Source organism: Hyperolius riggenbachi, chromosome 6 (genome assembly GCF_040937935.1).
Source record: "Hyperolius riggenbachi isolate aHypRig1 chromosome 6, aHypRig1.pri, whole genome shotgun sequence".
NCBI lineage: Eukaryota > Metazoa > Chordata > Amphibia > Anura > Hyperoliidae > Hyperolius > Hyperolius riggenbachi.
In genome coordinates, this window is record NC_090651.1 from 152,584,352 (window position 1) to 152,603,760 (window position 19,409).

Genomic DNA, 19,409 nt, shown 5'->3' on the forward strand with positions numbered 1-19,409 from the left:
GGACTACCTGTATGTATGTATGTATGTATGTATGTATGTATGTATGTATGTATGTATGTATGTATGTATGTATGTATATATATATATATATATATATATATATATATATATATATATATATATATATATATATATATATACACACACACACATATATACACACACATATAATGTTACAGTATACTACAAGTTTTACATAGTGAATTATCTGCACTCCAGTCTGGGATTCTCACAATTTCTCAGCATGCGACAGACAGCTCCCCCCCCTCACAAACTGCATCACAGACAAGGTGAAACTGAGAGCAGAGACGCTGTCTATGAGTAATAAAGCACACAGAGCCTGGAGGGGGTGTGCATAACTTGTATTCATTACAACAGAGGCAGCCCATTCCTCCCTAGGTTAACAAAGCTTGACAAAGAAAAGAAGATTAGATATATTACAGAGACAGTGCAACTAGAAAAGGCTGCAGTAATCCAGACCACATTAGAACAGGTATAGGAACTTGTAGGATAGAAGAAATAAGGCTGAACATTTTGTTACAGAGTCTCTTTAAAGGGATGCTTAATGCTAAAGAAAAAATATAAAATGATTTTAACTTACCTGGGTCTTCTTGCAGGGCACAGGAAGACTCCAGTGGGCTGAAAGAAGCCCCAGGTAAATTAAAATAATTTTTTAAGTTAACTTTAGATTCCATTTAACGTCTTCGGAAAGTTTAGTGGCACCAGAAGGAGCAGTCATTCGGCTCTCCCTGCGTCCATATAATATGTACTCGTAAAAAGGGGCCCAGATAGTTTTGTGTGAAGCTCCTTTTTTCATGGACTTATTGTATATGCTTTAGTGTCATTTTTATGCTCAAAAATAGCAAAAACATAATGTCTGCAAAATACATAGATGTTTACCATGGCTGGGATAAAATATTGCTTTCAAGATCTCTTGTTTTTCTGAAATTTAGATATTTCATAGAAGTGATTATTCTGTATAAAGAGCAACAAAATAAATACTATACTTACCATAAAAATGGCTGCTATAATAATGATCACTGGTAACTGATAGAACAATGGAATCTCTGCTAACAAACCATGAAAAAACTCTCCCAATCCTTTGCCAATATGCTTTAGGGGTTCTGTTATAAAGTTTGTTACTGTAACAGCCAGAGCCTGCAGGTATAAAAGATTTAAAAAAAAAACAACAATCAGAATATAATATAGGTAGATCAATTTTATGCCTAAACTCTGTTTCTAATCTATAAAAATATATTCACTGAATATTTTAAGTACACAAACAGAAACACTTTGCAAGATGATCAAAAAGTTTGTGCATCATCACGAATGTAACATTACATCCTCTTCCTGGGAACAGGTTTACACTATTCAGCCTACTGTTACTGCTGGTTTACGAGAGACCAATCACACGCATCCTTCATGTGTAAAATTACAAATGGTTATGGTTTCAAAGCACACCTGAAGCAAGCGATAAATGGAAGCTGGCATAATCCAACCAGACTTCAGTCAGAAAAATCTGATCTGTATGCTTGTTCAGGGGCTATGGCTAAAAGTATCAGCAGGACAGTCAGGCCCATTTGTATGGTTTAAAAAAAAATAAACATGGCATCCGTCATGTATTCAAAACTTAAAGTTGTAATGAGAGGCATATGGAGTCTGCCATATTTATTTTCTTTTAAAGGAAAGCAGACACGTTAAACAGAGATGTTAACTAAGATTTGACATTTACTGAGGGCTTCTTTCAGCCCCATAAGCTCGCCTGAGTCCCTTGGTGTCCTCCAGCAGTCTGCCATTTAGGCGTGATCAGCCCCGGTAACAGGCTCAGTCTGGGTCTTCTGCGGGTGCGCGTATCAAATCTTTAGAAATTAAAGCAATATCAGTTTCCTGGCTGTTCTGCTTATCCTTTAATACTTTTAGCTAATAACCTTGAACATGCATATGCAGATTAAGTGTTTCTGATATTATTGTCAGATCTGACAAGATTAGCTGCATGCTTGTTTCTGGTGTTATTCAGACACTACTGCAGCCAAATAGATCAGCAGGGCTGCCAGGCAACTGGTATTGTTTAAAAAGAAATACATATGGCAGTAAATAAATATTCTCACTTTAGTTGTTCTTTAAAGAGAAACTCCGACCAAGAATTGAACTTTATCCCAATCAGTAGCTGATACCCCCTTTTACATGAGAAATCTATTCCTTTTCACAAACAGACCATCAGGGGGCGCTGTATGACTGATATTGTAGTGAAACCCCTCCCACAAGAAACTCTGAGGACCGTGGTACTCGTACTCGTACTCCTGGCAGTTTCCTGTCTGTGAACCTTGTTGCATTGTGGGAAACAGCTGTTTAGAATCAGAATCTGCCAAAAAAAGCATGCAGCAGCTACATCACCTGCCAACAGTAAAAATGTCACCATGTTATAAATGTCAGAATGTAAATCAGGGATTTGAAAGATTTTACAATGGGAAAACACTGACTAAATCACTTGTACATAATTATTGTAAAAATGAAAAACTTTTTTATTACATTATTTTCACTGGAGTTCCTCTTTAAGGCCCTTTTACAATGTGTTAGTTGCGTTGCATGCTGTGTGTTAAATGGTTAACATGTGCATTTCCAGTGGCAGTGAGACGTTTTCCTTGTACTGTATGCCTTATTGTATGAACGCAAATGTTTGATGCAACTTTTCGGCTACATTGTGCTGCAATGTCTGGCAACACAACTTGCTCAGTGTGAAAGGGCCTTTAAAGAGAACCCAAGGTGTTAAAAAAACGAAAAGTAAGTAGCAGCAGCAGTAAGGAGCAGTTTAGGCGAGCTCTGTGATTTGATCAAGAGGGACCTTGAACCCATTTTTATATTATATATCCTGGTTTCAAAAAAGCTTCTTAGAACTATACTGTATATTGCTGTATATTTGTATGTAAGCCCGCCCTTCCAGTGAGACAGGCTATGATGTCACGCAGTCTTTTGACACAGAACATTCTGGGAGACCGATGTTACTGCTCTCTACGCATGTGGATTAAAAAAAATACATCCCACAGTGATTCTCCTTAAAGGACCACTATCCCGAAAAATAGTAACATTTGAAATACATGTGTACACAAATTTAAAAGAAGTACACTTTTCCCACAATAAAATGCACTCTACATTACTATTCTCCTATGTTGCTGTCACTCAGGCAGGGAACACACTTGTCTTTCAGTTTTCTGCGTGCGTTTTTCTGTGTACTTTTTCTGCACACCAAGTATGTTTTTATGCAGGAAAACACAAGTGTTTTTTTTTTCACAGCAGCTGATGTAACTGATAGAGAAAACTAACAAAATGTGCAGAGTCATCATGCAGAATGTCAGTTTTTTTTCTGCGTGCGAACAACATATTAAGTGTGAACTAGTCCATTGATTAACATGAGTTCTCAGTTTTTCTGTGCAGAAAACGCACACGAAAACAGACAAGTGTGTTCCCTGCCTTACAGTAGGCAATAAAAATCTGACAGGTTTTGGACTAATCCATCTACTCACGGGGGATTCTCAGATTCTCCTTTGTAGATTTATACAGAGATGTCAGCCAGCCTGCCTACTTGTTTGCACAGTATTCTGGCAGCTGGACTCAACAACTGCCTTTCAGTAGGTGAGAATCCCCTATGAGGATATGGACTAATCCAAAACTTGTTTGATCAGTCATAATTTTACTGCTTATTTTAAGCGACAGCAGCATAGGAGGAAACTAATTTATAGTGCATTTTAATCTGGGAGAAATGTACTTCTTGTACAAAAGTATTTTTAAATGTTTTGCGATAGTGGTCCTTTAAAGCGGGATTGCCACCATAAAAATCAAATTTCAACAGCAACTGGTCTGAGTGTATTAAGTGATAAAGATGCTAATACTGCATTCAAAACTTCCAAAACTTTTTCTGCTGTTATGATTTGGAGTTATCACATACTTAACCTCCCTGGCGGTAAGCCCATGCTGAGCACGGGCTATGCCGCACAGGAGGATTTCTCAGGCCCTGCTGGGCCGATTCGCATAATTTCACACAATTCGCACTTTGCTAGCTGCGTGTGCATTCCGATCGCCGCCGCTATTCGCCGATCGCCATGTCGCACCGCCCCTCCCAGACCCCGTGCGCTGCCTGGCCAATCAGTGCCAGGCAGCGCGGAGGGGTGGATCGGGACTCCCTTTGACGTCACAACGTCGATGGCGATGGAGGAAGCCCTTTAGGAAATTCCGTTCTTTAAATGGGATTTCCTGATCAAAGATCGCCGGAGGCGATCGAAGCGGGCGGGGGGATGCCGCTGCACAGTGGCTATCATGTAGCAAGCCCTAGACTCGCTACGATTTAAAAAAAACAAAAAACAAAAAAAAAAATGCTGCTCTGCCCCCTGGCGGTTTCTAATAGAACTTCAGCCTAAACAAACATACTGTCATTAAGTTACATTAGTTATGTTAATTAAGATAGGTAATATAATCTCTTACCCACCCTGTTTTAAAAGAACAGGCAAATGTTTGATTTTCTGAGGGCAGCCATCTTTTTGGTTGAAAGGAGGAGACAGGGAGCATGAGACACAGTTCCAACTGTCCTGTGGGCTGATTACCCCTCCCAGTTGCTAGGCAACGTGAATAACAACATAGGAAATCCCATCATGCTTTGCACAGCATCAGGGAAAAAAGCCCGGGCATTTTTCTTTGATGGGTGGAGCTTAGCTAAAAATGCAGCTAAAAATGATGCTTTGGTAAGAAAAACAAAGTTTCTGATGCTGTGAAACTGTTAAAGAAACACCAACCCTTTTCAGTCCTGCTGAGTAGATTTTAGTCCGGAGGTTCACTTTAAGGAGAACTGGCCCTTTAGTAGTCAGTGCCAAACAGTTGCATGCTGGGTTTTTTTTAATCTATAATATATTCCTACTATTCCATTTATTTCCCTGCCTAGCTGCTTATCTGTAACACGATCCCCTGCTCACTTGTGTTTACAAGCAAGGCTGAGGTGACTCAGCGATTGGAGGAGAAAAGAAAAAAAAGTAAAGGGTAGAAATGACATCAGGATTTAGCCTAAACTGTGGGCAAAAGACATGGTTCCCACTAGGAACAGAATTCTCTCAATTTACTATATGAAATTCACTGAAATCAAAACATGGACAGTACAATACATGTGTTATGTAAGTCGATCAAGTATTTATCTACTTATATATATGTGTTTTTTCCCCTGGCATAGTATGGCTAATCCTACTACTTTAAGGCTTGTGCACCTGCTAGAGTAAACTTGGCAGAGGGGGCTGGACACAGCTTTCTCTACTGAGATTCTAGCTTGTGTACCATTGCCCTGATAGGTTGTAATCCGAACAGCTGTATAGCGCTTTTCTCCTGTTGGAGTCAAAGCGTTCAAGAGCTGCAGCCACTAGGACGCGCTCAAGAGGCCACTTGCCTTGAACTCCTTACTGAATAGGTACTGACCCCAGCCAGGACAGCAAATGCGCAGTGGAGAGCAACTGGGCTAGATTACGGATTCCACTGTGGGACAATGGAGTAGCCCGGGAGGACAGCTGGGGGACCATTGTCTACAGGAGGGCCTACAGGAGGCTGGAGGAAGCCTCATGTAAGTGTAAAAGCTTGAACTTTTTTTTATCTCAGGTTTCCTTAAAGTCATCCTTTTGTGTTAACAGTATTATCCTTGTAACTGTAATAAAAATGGTCCGCTTCTCCTTTTATCTCCATACTCATTCAAGGAGGTGAACTGGCCAGTTTGAAACTTTTAAAGCTAATAGCTTGTGATGGAGTGCAATAGGCCTACATTTCTACACCAGAACACACATTTATATTCGAAAAACATAAATGATTCTTTCTACTAGCATACGGGCAGTTTTAACCTTCCTGGCGGTAAGCTCGAGCCCTGCGCTGCCCGGACCAATGAGTTCCAGGCAGCGCTATGGGCTGGATCGGAGGCGTCTGACGTCAGGACGTCGGCTGACGTCCATGACGTCATTCCGATCGTCGCCATGGCGACAGGAGAAGCCAAACAGGGGAACGCATTATATTCACGTTCCCCTGTTTGCTATTGATGCCGGCGACGATCGCACTAGAGGGACACATGCGCCCTCTAGTGGTGTTTCATGTAGCTACCACTCTGGTAGCTTTACATGAAACAAAAAAATAAAAATTAAAAAAAAAAGGATTTCTGCCTATTTGGCAGAAAAATTTAACCGCCGGGAGGGTTAAACCACATTTACCTTTAATAACTGGTTTCAGAGTGCACAAAAATCAATGAAAAGCAAAGCTTACTTTGGTAGGTGGAACCAGAAGTATCGGGTTTACCATCAATGCTTTATAATACTCTTCACACCGATCATTCTGAAAAGATGATGAACTTTTCCACCATTCTACAACAGATAAAAAAAACAAAGATTAATACACCAGACAGAGAAATAATGTGCAAATGTGCTATTTCAGCTTAGGGCTTGTCTAAACTTATGCAATGCTAGTGCGATCAGCAAGGACATCAGACAGTGCACACTATATATACTGTATATCACTGATGTCTGCACTCATGTGCTGCTCAGCAGTGATTTCCAACATCAAGTCTCCCAAAAGCTCGTCAGAAGATGAGTTATGGTCTGATGAGACTAAGGTTAAAATTTCTGGCCACAATTTCAAAAGTATATTTGGCCCAAAACCAACACTTCATATTACCAAAGAAAAACAACATATTTACGGTGACGCATAGTTGCAATTGCCCAAACACTTTGAGGGTCTGTTAGAAAGCTGAAGATTAAAAATAATTTCACCTTTCAACACAACAATGGCCCCAAGCATACATCCAAATCAACAAAAGAGTAGCTTCCCCAGAAGAAAATTAAAGTTTTGGAATGGCCAAGACAGAGCCCAGGCCTGAATCCAATACAATTTCAGTGGGGTGACCTGAAGAGGGCTGTATACACGAGATGCCCTCGCAATCCGACAGATTTGTAGTGGTTTTGCAAGGAAGAGTGAGTAAATATTGCTAAGTAAAGACGTGCCATGTTAACAAACCCTTACCCAAGAAGACTTAATGCTGTAATTAAATCCTAAGGTTCTTCAGCAAAGGATTAGTTTAAAGAACACCTCCAGGGTCCTAAATAATCAATTTACTGGTGTGACTTTGGTATGTTAATAGTACCGTGTGACAGGCGCGGATTTATGGCTCCATAACATCAAGTACTTCTGCCGCAGAGAAACTAGTGTTGAGGGATCAGAACCGCCTACAGTGGTTTTCATTCATGCAGGTTTGGGTACTGATGGAAGTTGGTGCAGGCAGAGACAGGTCGTGAATGCAGATACATTCAGATACTTTCACTTGTTAAAGTGACACATTTTATAATTAAAGAGGCAGACACATGAAAGGTCCGCTTTAAAGGACAACTGAAGCGAGAGGGATATGGAGGCTGCCATATTTATTTTCTTTTAAAGGGGTTCTTCCGCGAATGAGGAAAAAAAATCTAAATGGTTTATGCATGTTTTATTAAAAATCCTTCTAAAATAGTGTGAAAAGTTTTTCAAAAAAATGAATGGTTTCACCAATACAACATGTAATGTATACAGTGACGGCTGACGGGACTGTGAGGCTAATCCATTTGTTAGGGGTGTTTTTTTTGTTACTGTCATTTCACAAGCTGCTCCCTACCTAGTTTTCATTGCTGTAATGCAGGGCTATGATGAAGTGCTGTGGAATGGCACTTACAGCTGTTAAAATAATGGCTGTGCTGCTCTGTAGTTTCTGCTTGTACTTCCTCACAGAGCTGACCCCCCTCCCCCCGCCTCTCCCTGTAGGCAGAGGTCGGGCAGCTCTTCGGAGCAAATCACGTGTTTGCCTGGTTGCCCGGCAACCAGACTTCAGCGTCTGTGCAGAGGACTTCCTATCCATTGCACGGCAAGTTAGCTGCCTGAGCTACAGTTCATTGTAACTGCCATTCCACAGCACTTCATCATAGCCCTGCATTACAGCAATGAAAACTAGGTAGGGAGCAGCTTGTGAAATGTCAGTAACAAAAAAACCACCCCTAACAAATGGATTAGCCTCACAGTCCCGTCAGCCGTCACTGTATACATTACATGTTGTATTGGTGAAACCATTCATTTTTTTAAAAAACTTTTCACACTATTTTAGAAGGATTTTTAATAGATTATGCATAAACCATTTTGATTTTTTTTCCTCATTCGCGGAAGAACCCCTTTAAGCAATACCAATTGCCTGGCTATCCTGCTGATCCTCTGACTTTAATACTTTTAGCCATAGACCTTGAACAAACATGCAGCAGATCAGAAGTTTCTGACATTATTGTCAGATCTGACAAGATTAGCTGCATAATTGTTTCTGGTGTTATTCAGACACTACTGCAGCCAAATAGATCAACAGGGCTCCAAAGCAACTGGTACCATTTTAGAGGAAATAAATATGGCAGCTTCCATATCCCTCTCACTTCAGGAGTCCTTCAGAACTCTCATGTGAAATGGCCCTTTGTAGCTGACTACTAGTTGCTGCCTATATCAGTTGTAAGAAGTAGAACGGTTACAAACCAGCCACCAGTCAGAAATTATTAGAGAATTTAATCACTGCCAAAACACAGAAATGTTGAGCCTATAAGGAAGAGGATGTCTGCTTTTGGGGCCAACCAAATAACTGCGCAGTACAGCCCTGAGGACGTCCGATGAGGTCAGCGCGCCTGCGTGAGGCGCATTTTGGAGCGCAGAAGAGCCCAACCTGGCAGCCGACCTGGTGCGCCACCGGAGGAGACCAGGAGCCTGGCGCCTGCGTGCGGCGCATTTTGGAGCGCAGAAGAGCCCGGACCTGGCAGCCGGCCTGGCCAGGTCGGGTGCGCCACCGGAGGTAGACCAGGAGCCTGCGGAGCGGCCCCGAGGGCACGTCCTGCCTGCCACGGGCTGGAGGAAGCCCCAGGTAAGTGGATTTTTTTTTAATGGACCGTGAACCTTCCCTTTAAAGCGGTATCGTCACCATAAAAATCAAATTTCAACAGTAACTGGTCTGAGTGTATTAAGTGATAAAGATGCTAATCCTGCATTCAAAACTTTCAAAACTTTTTCTGCTGTTATGATTTGGAGTTATCACTTACTTAAAGGGAAGGTTCAGGGAGGGTGGATTAAAAATAAAAATCAAATTCCACTTACCTGGGGCTTCCTCCAGCCCGTGGCAGGCAGGAGGTGCCCTCGCCGCCGCTCCGCAGGCTCCCGGTGGTCTCCGGTGGCGCGCCCGACCTGGCCAGGCCGGCTGCCAGGTCGGGCTCTTCTGCGCTCCAAGGCCCGGAACTTCTGCGTCCCACGCCGGCGCTCTGACATCATCGGACGTCCTCCGTGCTCTACTGCGCATGCGCAGTAGTTCTGCGCATGCGCAGTAGAGCCCGGAGGACGTCCGATGACGTCAGAGCGCCGGCGTGGGACGCAGAAGTTCCGGGCCTTGGAGCGCAGAAGAGCCCGACCTGGCAGCCGGCCTGGCCAGGTCGGGCGCGCCACCGGAGACCACCGGGAGCCTGCGGAGCGGCGGCGAGGGCACCTCCTGCCTGCCACGGGCTGGAGGAAGCCCCAGGTAAGTGGAATTTGATTTTTATTTTTAACCCACCCTCCCTGAACCTTCCCTTTAAGGAAACACTGGCCCTTTAGTAGTCGTGCCAAAGAATTGCATGCTGGGGGTTCTTTTTATCTATAATCTATTCCTCCTCTTACCTTTATTTCCCTGCCAGCTTCTTATCTTCTTATCTTATCTTATAAACCTGATCCCCTACTCACTTGTGTTTACAAGCAAGGCTGAGGCGACTCAGCGATTGGAGGACACAAGAAAAAAAGTAAAGGGCAGAAATGACATCACAAGTTAGCCTTAACTGTGGGAAAAAGACATGGCCCCCACCAGGAACAGAATTCTCGTAATTTACTATATAACATTCACTGAAATCAAAACGTGGACAGTATAATACATGTGTTATGTAAGTAGATCAAGTATTTATCTACTTATATATGTGTTTTTTTTTCCCTGGCACAGTATGGCTGATCCTACTGCTTTAATAAATTAGTAATAATAATAATAAAAAAAAACAAAACATTGCAGGAGAAATCAGATGCCACCAACAGAAAGCTCTGTTGGTGGCAAGAAAAGGAGGCAAGATTCATTTGTGTGCTACGTTGTATGGCCATGCAGAGAACTGTTAAAGTTGCAGAGTGCTGAATTGTAAAAAATGGCCTGGTCACTAGGGGAGGTGTAAGTCTGTGGTCCTCAAAAGGTTAAACAGACTATAAAGTCTAAACTGATCATTAAGATGATATGCATGCGTTTTTTTAAAAAAAAGTTTTAGACTTTGAGGTGAATGAAATGTAACTCAGAGTCCCCTTATGCGACCATTTCGGGTGCTAAGCCCCACCCCAGTCGAGTGCTGCAGCTTTCTCTGTATCAAAGATACAGAGTGTCACATAAACACGGCACACTTGGCTGCAGTTCAACGGGCCTAAGCTCCTCTGTGGTAATCCCAAATCAGGAGCGGAACGGAAATCTGCAGCTCAGATCGGTAATCCCGTGCCTGAGTGAGTTATATGCAGGAGCTACTGCAGATATCTCTGTGGTGTTTTTTTATTCTTATTATTTTTAGGGTCTAAAAGCTTGTAAAAAAAAAAAATTGCACGGCATTTAGACCCTACATCTGGAAATAATCATAACGCCAGGGAAGTTAAAGGTGGGCTCCGAGGCTGAGTAACACGTCATACACCCCCGAAGTTGGTGTAGCCTTTTTGAAGAATTGCATGCATAACATCTTTCGTTTCACTTTTGCAATTCGTGCAATTTACTTTTTCACCTACGTTTTCTCCTAGGAGATAATTTTTCATCTTAGATTTAAAATAACTTTCAAGCACTTTTCAACTAGAAAAGTACCAAAAAGTAGGTGAAAAAGTAGTATCAACATTGTATTGTCGTGATTTCTGGTGGCTTAAAAGGCATTTTGTTGACACGTTTAAAATTATCACCTAGGAGAAAACTCAGGTGAAAAAAGTGAATTGAATAAGTCTCTTTAAATTAGGGTTAGTAATATTCAGTTACACTAAAATGGGTTGTCTAGAAATGTAATCTCATTGAATTCTTGTGTGATATTCCGATTTACCAAATAAGTTTTCCGACCAAGACATCTTCTTGCCACAGGTTTCATCAACATTTGCCATTTTTACTATGTCAGCCTGTCGTTCTGCAAAAGCAACCTGATGATAAAAAAAAAATAAAAAGCTGCGTCAAAAACCCACAGAGACAGACTACATATCCTAACCATGAACCATAATTTCTAGGCTCCAAAAAAATCCCTCATACATATACCAGACATTCCATCAATAGGACTCACAATAAAAAACAAAAAACGTCGTTCTAGTCTTCCTAGATCTCTAGAAACTGTAAAAACATAGGAAGGAAGCACACCTTATGATAAGCTGAGCCACTCTCTGCATAGAGGCGAGGATCTAGATGGCTGAAAATGCCAATATTGACAGTTCACTCTTGTTTCATCAGAGGCATTTCTGCCTCTGTCTCTTATGAAGCAAGGGTGATCTTTGGGAAACGCATCTGCTAACTGTTAATGTCTTTTTGGTCTCTTTTATCTCCCTATATATTCTTAGTGGTTTGGGTCACCCCTAGGGCCGGTTTAAGCAACAATGGGGCCCCACGGCAAAATAAACCTGGGGGCCCCCCCCCCCAACATATACCCCGGAACAAAAATCGGCATTAGGGGACCTTTTTTGCAGCTGGTATAGTCAGGGTGTGAAGTCCCAATCGGTCGGAGCTCCACATTCTGGCTATCCCAGCCTGCATGGGGGGACAAGGGGTTAAAAAGTTTCAGGAGGGGGGACCCCACATAATTTAAAAAAAAAAAAAATCCCACACTCTAAACTTAAAAAATGCCAGGGATTTTCATACAGCCATATTGTGGCTGTATAGCAATCCCTGGCCAAAGCACTGCGGCTGCGTATAGACCCCCTGGAAACCCCGTCAGGAAATTTATTGCGCTTTCGTTTGATGCATGTAAAATTACACTACCGTTAGGTTTGCTACTAAAAGTGACATTTACCGCGTTTAAAAGTATACTTTTTTCCTTCGAAAATTTAAAATCGATTTTCTCAAAAACTATAAGGTCTTTTTGAAAAATTGTTTTTTCCTCTTATTCCTAATGATCTCCTTAACATATCCTGCAAATTTAGGGTTTCTAGCATTTAAGGTGGATTTGCTATTAACCATTAAAGTCGGCAGGTTTTTAAATGTGTATTTTTTTTTTCCTTTGAAACTTTAAAATCGATTTTCTCAAAAACTATAAGGCCGATTTGAAAAAAATTTTTTTCCTCTTGTAGCTACTGGGGGCCCATACAAGCTCTGGGGCCCTGGGGCAGCTGCCTCCTTTGCCTTAATGGTAGCGCCGGCCCTGGTCGCCCCAAGCTGCTTGGTTACCCTGTTGTACTGGTCCAAGCCCTATCCCATACAGCCGTATCAATCCCTGTCATGTAGTGATGAGGACCAAAAGTCCGAAACAGGCTGACTACATGTGGGGTTGATGTGGCTGTGTAAAATTTAAAGCTATAGGCTTGCTATACACCAGCAGTTCTGGATGCTTGCCTGGCTTACAAGGGAATAAAGACATCATTTGCATATTCAATAGAGGTGCATTGTGGGTAACCACAAATGTTCACTTAAAGCTGAATAATTGCAAGTTTCCTTCTGTTTTAAGAAGGCAAATCACACCAAGCTTTTAAGTTCAGTCATCAAGATAATTAAAAAGGTCAGAGGTAGTGTACATTTACAGTGTTGTGAAAACATATGTTTCTGATTTTTTCAGTTTTTGGTTTACTAAGTACAATTAAAGTGATATTCCATTTCTTTTGAAAAAAACCAAACCCCTCTGCTCAGATGAACATTACAAGAAATGTTACACACATTATTACAGATGACTTAGTGTGGTTATATTTGTTGACATAGCTATAGAATAGCCGTAGAGTTTATAACAGCACAATGGCTACTTACTGAGATTTTTCAGCAGGGCTGTGGAGTCGTTATAAAAATCATCTGACTCCAACTCCGACTCCTCAGAAACTATAGACCCCGACTCCAGGTACCCAAAATTTCTCAGACTCTTGACTTCTTGGTCTAATACTTACCAGGGCTTTGGAGTTGGTACAAAAATCATCCGACTCCAACTTCCAACTCCTCAGTTTATGAAACCACCGACTCCAAGTACTCAAAATTTCTCCGACTCCTCAACTCTGACTCCACAGCCCTGTTTTTCAGACATTTGCTAGCTGTAAACTCAAATGAAAAGATACTTTTTAAAACATTAAAATACAAAATATTTGTGTAGAACACTAGTGTACTTTTGAGTGGGCGGTGCGGCACAGAGGTGGAGTCCACATGGTGTTCCGAGCGTTTGCTGCTAGACCTTGCATGTGTATTGCTGTCTGTGATGTGGCAGCTTTCTAGGAGTAAGCAGTCTGTGTACTAGGTGGTGCAGTTTGGGATGCATACCCATGAGTAGGGCACTCCAGGGCAATGGAGGATGATACTTTAACACAGTGTTACACTAAGGGCTCAAATCAATTCACTTTTTCTACTAAGTTTGCTTCTAGGACAAATTTTGGCCCATGGCCATATTTGGGCCTCCGTGCCATCAAATTTGTCCTGCATGTGCTTTCCCCATGTTGCATTATACAGTATTTGGCCCACTAACACCTGAGCGCTAAGCCTATATGGCTAAGCACTGAAACTATGAAGCCACCTGGTGAAGGGAGAGGGGCCAGTGGACACCATGGAACTGTATAGGGATGGATGGGGCCACCAGACACCAGGGGGCCAATAGACATCAAGAAACTGTAAAGGGTACAGAGTGGGCCACTAGTCACCATGACACTGAACAGGGGAGGGCGGCCACTAGACAGCAGGCAACAGGATAGGGGTGGAAGTGGGAAGCGCTAGACACCAGGGAACTGTATAGAGGAATTAGGGCCACTAGACACCAGGGGACTGTATAGGAGAGGAAGGGGGACACTAGACTTGACACCCTTGTTCTAGGAGATAATTTTTCCTCTTCTGCCTCTTCTAACTTTTGCACTCTGCAATTGAAAAAGTATTAGTAGGTGGTGAATGTACTGTCAAAATAATTTCCTAGCTTGCTGGTGGCTTAACCACCCTGGCGTTCTGATTAAATCGCCAGGGTGGCTGCGGGAGGGTTTTTTTTAAATTAAAAAAAAACTATTTCATGCAGCCAACTGAAAGTTGGCTGCATGAAAGCCCACTAGAGGGCGCTCCGGAGGCGATCTTCCGATCGCCTCCGGCGCCCAGAATAAACAAGGAAGGCCGCAATGAGCGGCCTTCCTTGTTTTGCTTATATCGTCGCCATAGCGACGAGCGGAGTGACGTCATCGACGTCAGCCGACGTCCTGACGTCTGCCGCCTCCGATCCAGCCCTTAGCGCTGGCCGGAACTTTTTGTTCCGGCTACGCTGGGCTCAGGCGGCTGGGGGGACCCTCTTTCGCCGCTGCTCGCGGCGAATCGCCGCAGAGCGGCGGCGATCAGGCAGCACACGCGGCTGGCAAAGTGCCGGCTGCGTGTGCTGCTTTTTATTTCATTAAAATCGGCCCAGCAGGGCCTGAGCGGCAGCCGCTGGCGGTGTTGGACGAGCTGAGCTCGTCCAGACCGCTCAGCTGGTTAAAAGGCATTTTATTTATAATGTGAAAATATCACCTAGGAGAAAAATCTTAGGAGAAAAAGTGAATTAGATTGAGCCCCATGTGTACTAACTTTTTGTTTTGAAGCAAAAAGGATTAGGAGCAAGGACATAGCATAGCAACAGAGGAAGAAACACCTGAGCATATGGGAGCGTAAAATCCATTGAATTTATAAGATGACAGCTACTTTCTGGTCATCTTCAGCAAAATCATGTTATGAACTTATATATATGGATTCATTGACAGAACCCACCCCAATGGTGCCCTAGTGAAAGTGACCAAGCAATATGGGAAACCTTGTTTGGTGCAATGCCACCAATGTCTGCTCAGGACCTCCCTTCCCCTCACCATAGCATGAACAGCAGATACTTGGTGAAACCTGTTTTCAGTATGTAATCCTAAAACACACCATGAAAATAATTAGATCATGTCTTCAACTACTCTTGTATGCCTACGACTAGTTTTATAGCACATGAGAAATATAAATAAAATAAAACGCTGCTGATCTGAATCCAAAATGGATAATTATTAAAGCAGGCCATGGTAGCATCTACCACTGAGTTATTGACCGCCTTCAGTTTCCCCACTGGACCACTGTTTTGCCTAAGCAAATAGGGTTTTTAAACCCTCTAACTTCGCTCACCATTCAAAGATGGGAATAAACCAAAATTGCTGCAAAACATGTATATTTAACTCAAAGAAATAGTTTATTTAGTCCTACAATCCTGTTACAATATTATCTAAGCCTGCAGAATCATAGTTAGTTTGAGTAATTAGAAGTATGCATCAACACGTTACCAAGCTGTTGTAGACATCACCCATGGAGGATCGGGGGACCTCAGCAACCTCGGAAGGGGAAACAACTGGAACATACACGAACAGCACGTCTGCTGATCATCTGGAAAGATCCCGAAGTCAAAGTGTTTTCCCCCTGCCTTTAACGGACAGAATCGTCATAACCGCGCAAGCGCATAAGCAGCTAATCAGAACATGTTTCTATTCCATGCAAGCGCAGAAAGAACACATGCTGCTGCTGCTGCCTCAGCGCGTGATCACAACATGATCTTATTCCGCGCAAGCGCAGAAAGACCATATGTTGCTATTTTAGCGCGTGATCAGAACATGCTCTCACTGCGCGCAGGCGCAGAAAGACCACATGTTGCCAATCAAGCGCGTGAACAAAACATGTTTCTCTTCTACCCAAGGGCAAGAAGAACATGTTGCTTTGTGGATGTTGCTTTGTGGACAAAGAATGTGAGCAAATGTAAGAAATGTAACTTATTGCACAGCAATTCATTGTTCTTACTCTGCACAAGGACAGACAAAATACAGCAACGTCTCCAGTTGCTGTGTTAAACCTAATTAACCCATCCAGTACTAGACAGAGAACACATTTAACATATATACGTGAACAGTAATCCATACATTAAAGGATCCATACATAAAGACAGGCATGTCACTAACGTATCACATTCGGCCCTTGATTAGTGTTCACGAACCATATGTTGCAAACCTAACCTTAGACCGACAGCAAAGCCGATAAGTCACATAAGTTCCACAATGTAATGAGGAACATCACAATACATAAGACTAGTACTGGATGAATAACAAAATTCAACACAGAAGTAGCACTAGGAGAATATCCCATAAATATATCCCACCAATGATGTGATGTGGCATCTGCAATAGAAGAGCCAACTTTCACAATTTTATCAGCAACAATAGTTGTAGACAGAATATGCTGTGCAAGAGTTTTATTTAATAAAACAATATGTTTCTAAACGTCTTCAGAAGCGTTCATTAATTTATGTAACCGCGGCAAGTTAAAATCCCAATTAGGCATATCAGGCATAATTGGGGACCAAAATTTAGCAACTGAGGTTTCCCTATCCCCCTGCAATAAAAAAAAAAAAAAAAAAGTTTCATTATGCCAAATAATGCTAGAAACATTAGACAAACGCCCTGAAAAAGGAGTGACCATATGGGGTATTACTGAAACATTTGTCAACATATCTGTTGTGGAGCAATCTTCACCATCATTTCATAATTAAATGGAAGGACAGTCCATTTGCAGACATTAATAGTATTCTGCAAAAGGCAAGGTTCATAAACTGCCGACTGCAATTTACAAATTGTACCTTCTAGGGTACTATCACAATATGAAAGGTCATGTGTTTGATTACACTCATCAAAACTCTGGTTGCCAGAAGTGCTGAAAACCAGGAGCACCCATAATCAAAGGCATGACCACAAATTTACACATGACAGACATTTTGGTGACATTATACATTACAATAATACCCGTGCAGACTGTATCATTGTATGTCATTTTCTCAGATTCCAAATGTATCCACCAATCTTGGGGAACTGAAGAATTAAAAACTGACCTCCATACTTGTTCATTACCAGTCATCAATGCTAATTGCATAGAGGATTTCTGTTGAATCTGATAAATGGTATGCAATGTACAGACAGTCCAATCAACAAACATTGTCATGTTAGTATCAAACTGATTAGTAAAATATACAGACGAACCAGTTATATCAGCAATCATTGTATCAACACCAGCACTAATCATAGCAGGATAGTATATGTTTGGCATCCATTTAGCCTGTAAAGTCAAAGCATAATTTATTTTACTTCCTGCATTAGGCAATCTATTAGCAAGAGTCTCTATATCAAAGCCATTTAAAGTTCCAGTAAGAGAGCCATAACCACCAAGCAAGGTATCATTCCAAGCTCTTTTGATACGGCCCTTTGGACAAGTCTTTGAAGGAGGAAAAGTTATCTGAGTATGCAGAACAGTCTTTTGAGCATGTCGAACTGTCCTGGATCAATTTTAGACATTAATGTTCACGAATAAACATTGCAATCCTTGTAGTGGAATGGACACTTTAAAAATATCAGTAGCATTCTTACACATGTTTAACCCCACTCAAGCTGAGGTGTCAACTAGTGACACAGGTAGATCTTAAGATACTCCTCATCTCGATACAGTACAAAGAATGTTCCTAAATCCTTAATCTTCTTATCACCCAATTGTAGTGGACATGGGAAATATGGTCTTTTAGCAGGACTAGGCACCTGCCACACAGTTCCAGAAAGAGTTAAATTAGCAACTGTACAGCAGCCTCCAGCTCGGCACTCCTGATTGGACTGGACTTTGTGCTGTTTATCATCATCCATTGGGAAGCAGTTGAATCTATAGGCACTAGCTTAGTGCCCGGAGTCCAGGCTCCAACCCCTGAAGCGATCAACAACACGATACCAAGGAGTCCAAGCATATAACATGCACGATAATGATCTGTCTTGTCCAGATTATATTACCATTTTAACTCTGCCAGTAGAGTGGGGTACTGTCACTTTTAGGAATTTGCTTTACAAGTTTAAACACAGCACTCCAAGTTTCTGTGGAGAATATACTTCCATATCTATGCAACAAAGACACAGACTGTATTAAAAACTTAGTAGGAAAAGCTGAAATTCAGTGGCGTAGCTTAGGAGCTTTGGGCCCCGATGCAAGTTTTACATGGGGCCCCCCCAAGCACTCTATACATAACAATTGATACAGCGCGCCAAAACTTGCTAATGGCAACTACAGTGTCAGAGGTGCAAGAAGGGGATGGGGAACAGTTTGTTAATGGTTATCACTATTCAAAGTATCTATAAAAGTAATTATTATGAGCACAGGACCAATAGAGAGCTAATACTGCAGTTTCATGGAGGGCCCTACGGGGCCCCTCTGGCCCAAGGGCCCCGATGCGGTCGCAACCTCTGCACCCCCTATTGCTACGCCCCTGCTGTCAAGTTACTCTCTGTCCCTTATTTCCCATCCCTGTTTTTCCCTGACCATCAAGAGTATGGGATTTTCCTTAAAAGGGACAAAACAGCAGTAACAACCTGAAGAAAACTCCCAGCTATTCCTAGTCTTTTCAGATCCAACAAAATACATTTGTGCTCTAGTCTAAAAAAAACAAACAAACAAAAAACCAAACAAAACCCAAAAACAATTACTTTACTAAACCTGACATACTTATATTCAACCCAGTTAAATGCACACTGTCCTATTTCTGTGCAATGATCAATGACAGAGTTTGACTTCTTTTTATTTACAGAAGCTCCCTGCTCCACTGATAACAATCCAAAATATGTGATCATAGGAGTATCTTTCCCAACTACTTCCTCCAGCTCATTTCTTAAAAATCTTACATTTAAATTTTTTTTTTCTTCAATTTTGATAACCCCAATGATCTTCTTTATTCTCATTATTTCAATTAAAGAGTCTAATTTAGGATTGAAAAATGAGATCCGCAGGACAAATGACCCAATGATCATTTGCAGCATTGGAATCCCAGACATATGAATCCTATTTGTCAGGATTTCTAATAACTCCTGCTTGGACAATATATTTTTACACTTTAAGCTTATACCCTCAAGTAAATTAACAACATTGAGGATTTCTGATTCTTTTAACTCACACAATCTTTATCAAACCTTTCTGTAAGCTGTCAGCAACATCCCACTACGTCGCCCGAAAGTGACAACATCACCCGCTTTAACGGGGACCCCCTTAACCCCCTTGGCGGTATGAAAAATCCCGCCAGGGGGCAGCGCAGCAATGTTTTTTATTTTTTTATTTTTTTAAATCATGTAGCGAGCCCAGGGCTCGCTACATGATAGCCGCTGCT

At 41.9% G+C, this 19,409-nt stretch overlaps 1 protein-coding gene across 1 annotated transcript in view; it reads right to left on the bottom strand.

The window, feature by feature from the left end:
* Window positions 1-19,409, bottom strand: part of LOC137521179 (chloride channel CLIC-like protein 1) — a 104,011-nt gene that overhangs the window by 21,929 nt on the left and 62,673 nt on the right. Inside the window, exons 8-10 of the mRNA XM_068240103.1 lie at window positions 11,130-11,223; window positions 6,277-6,374; window positions 1,012-1,158 (exon numbers count right to left, since the gene is read on the bottom strand). Coding sequence (XP_068096204.1) covers window positions 1,012-1,158; window positions 6,277-6,374; window positions 11,130-11,223 — 339 coding nt within the window. The remainder of the gene's footprint in view (window positions 1-1,011; window positions 1,159-6,276; window positions 6,375-11,129; window positions 11,224-19,409) is intronic.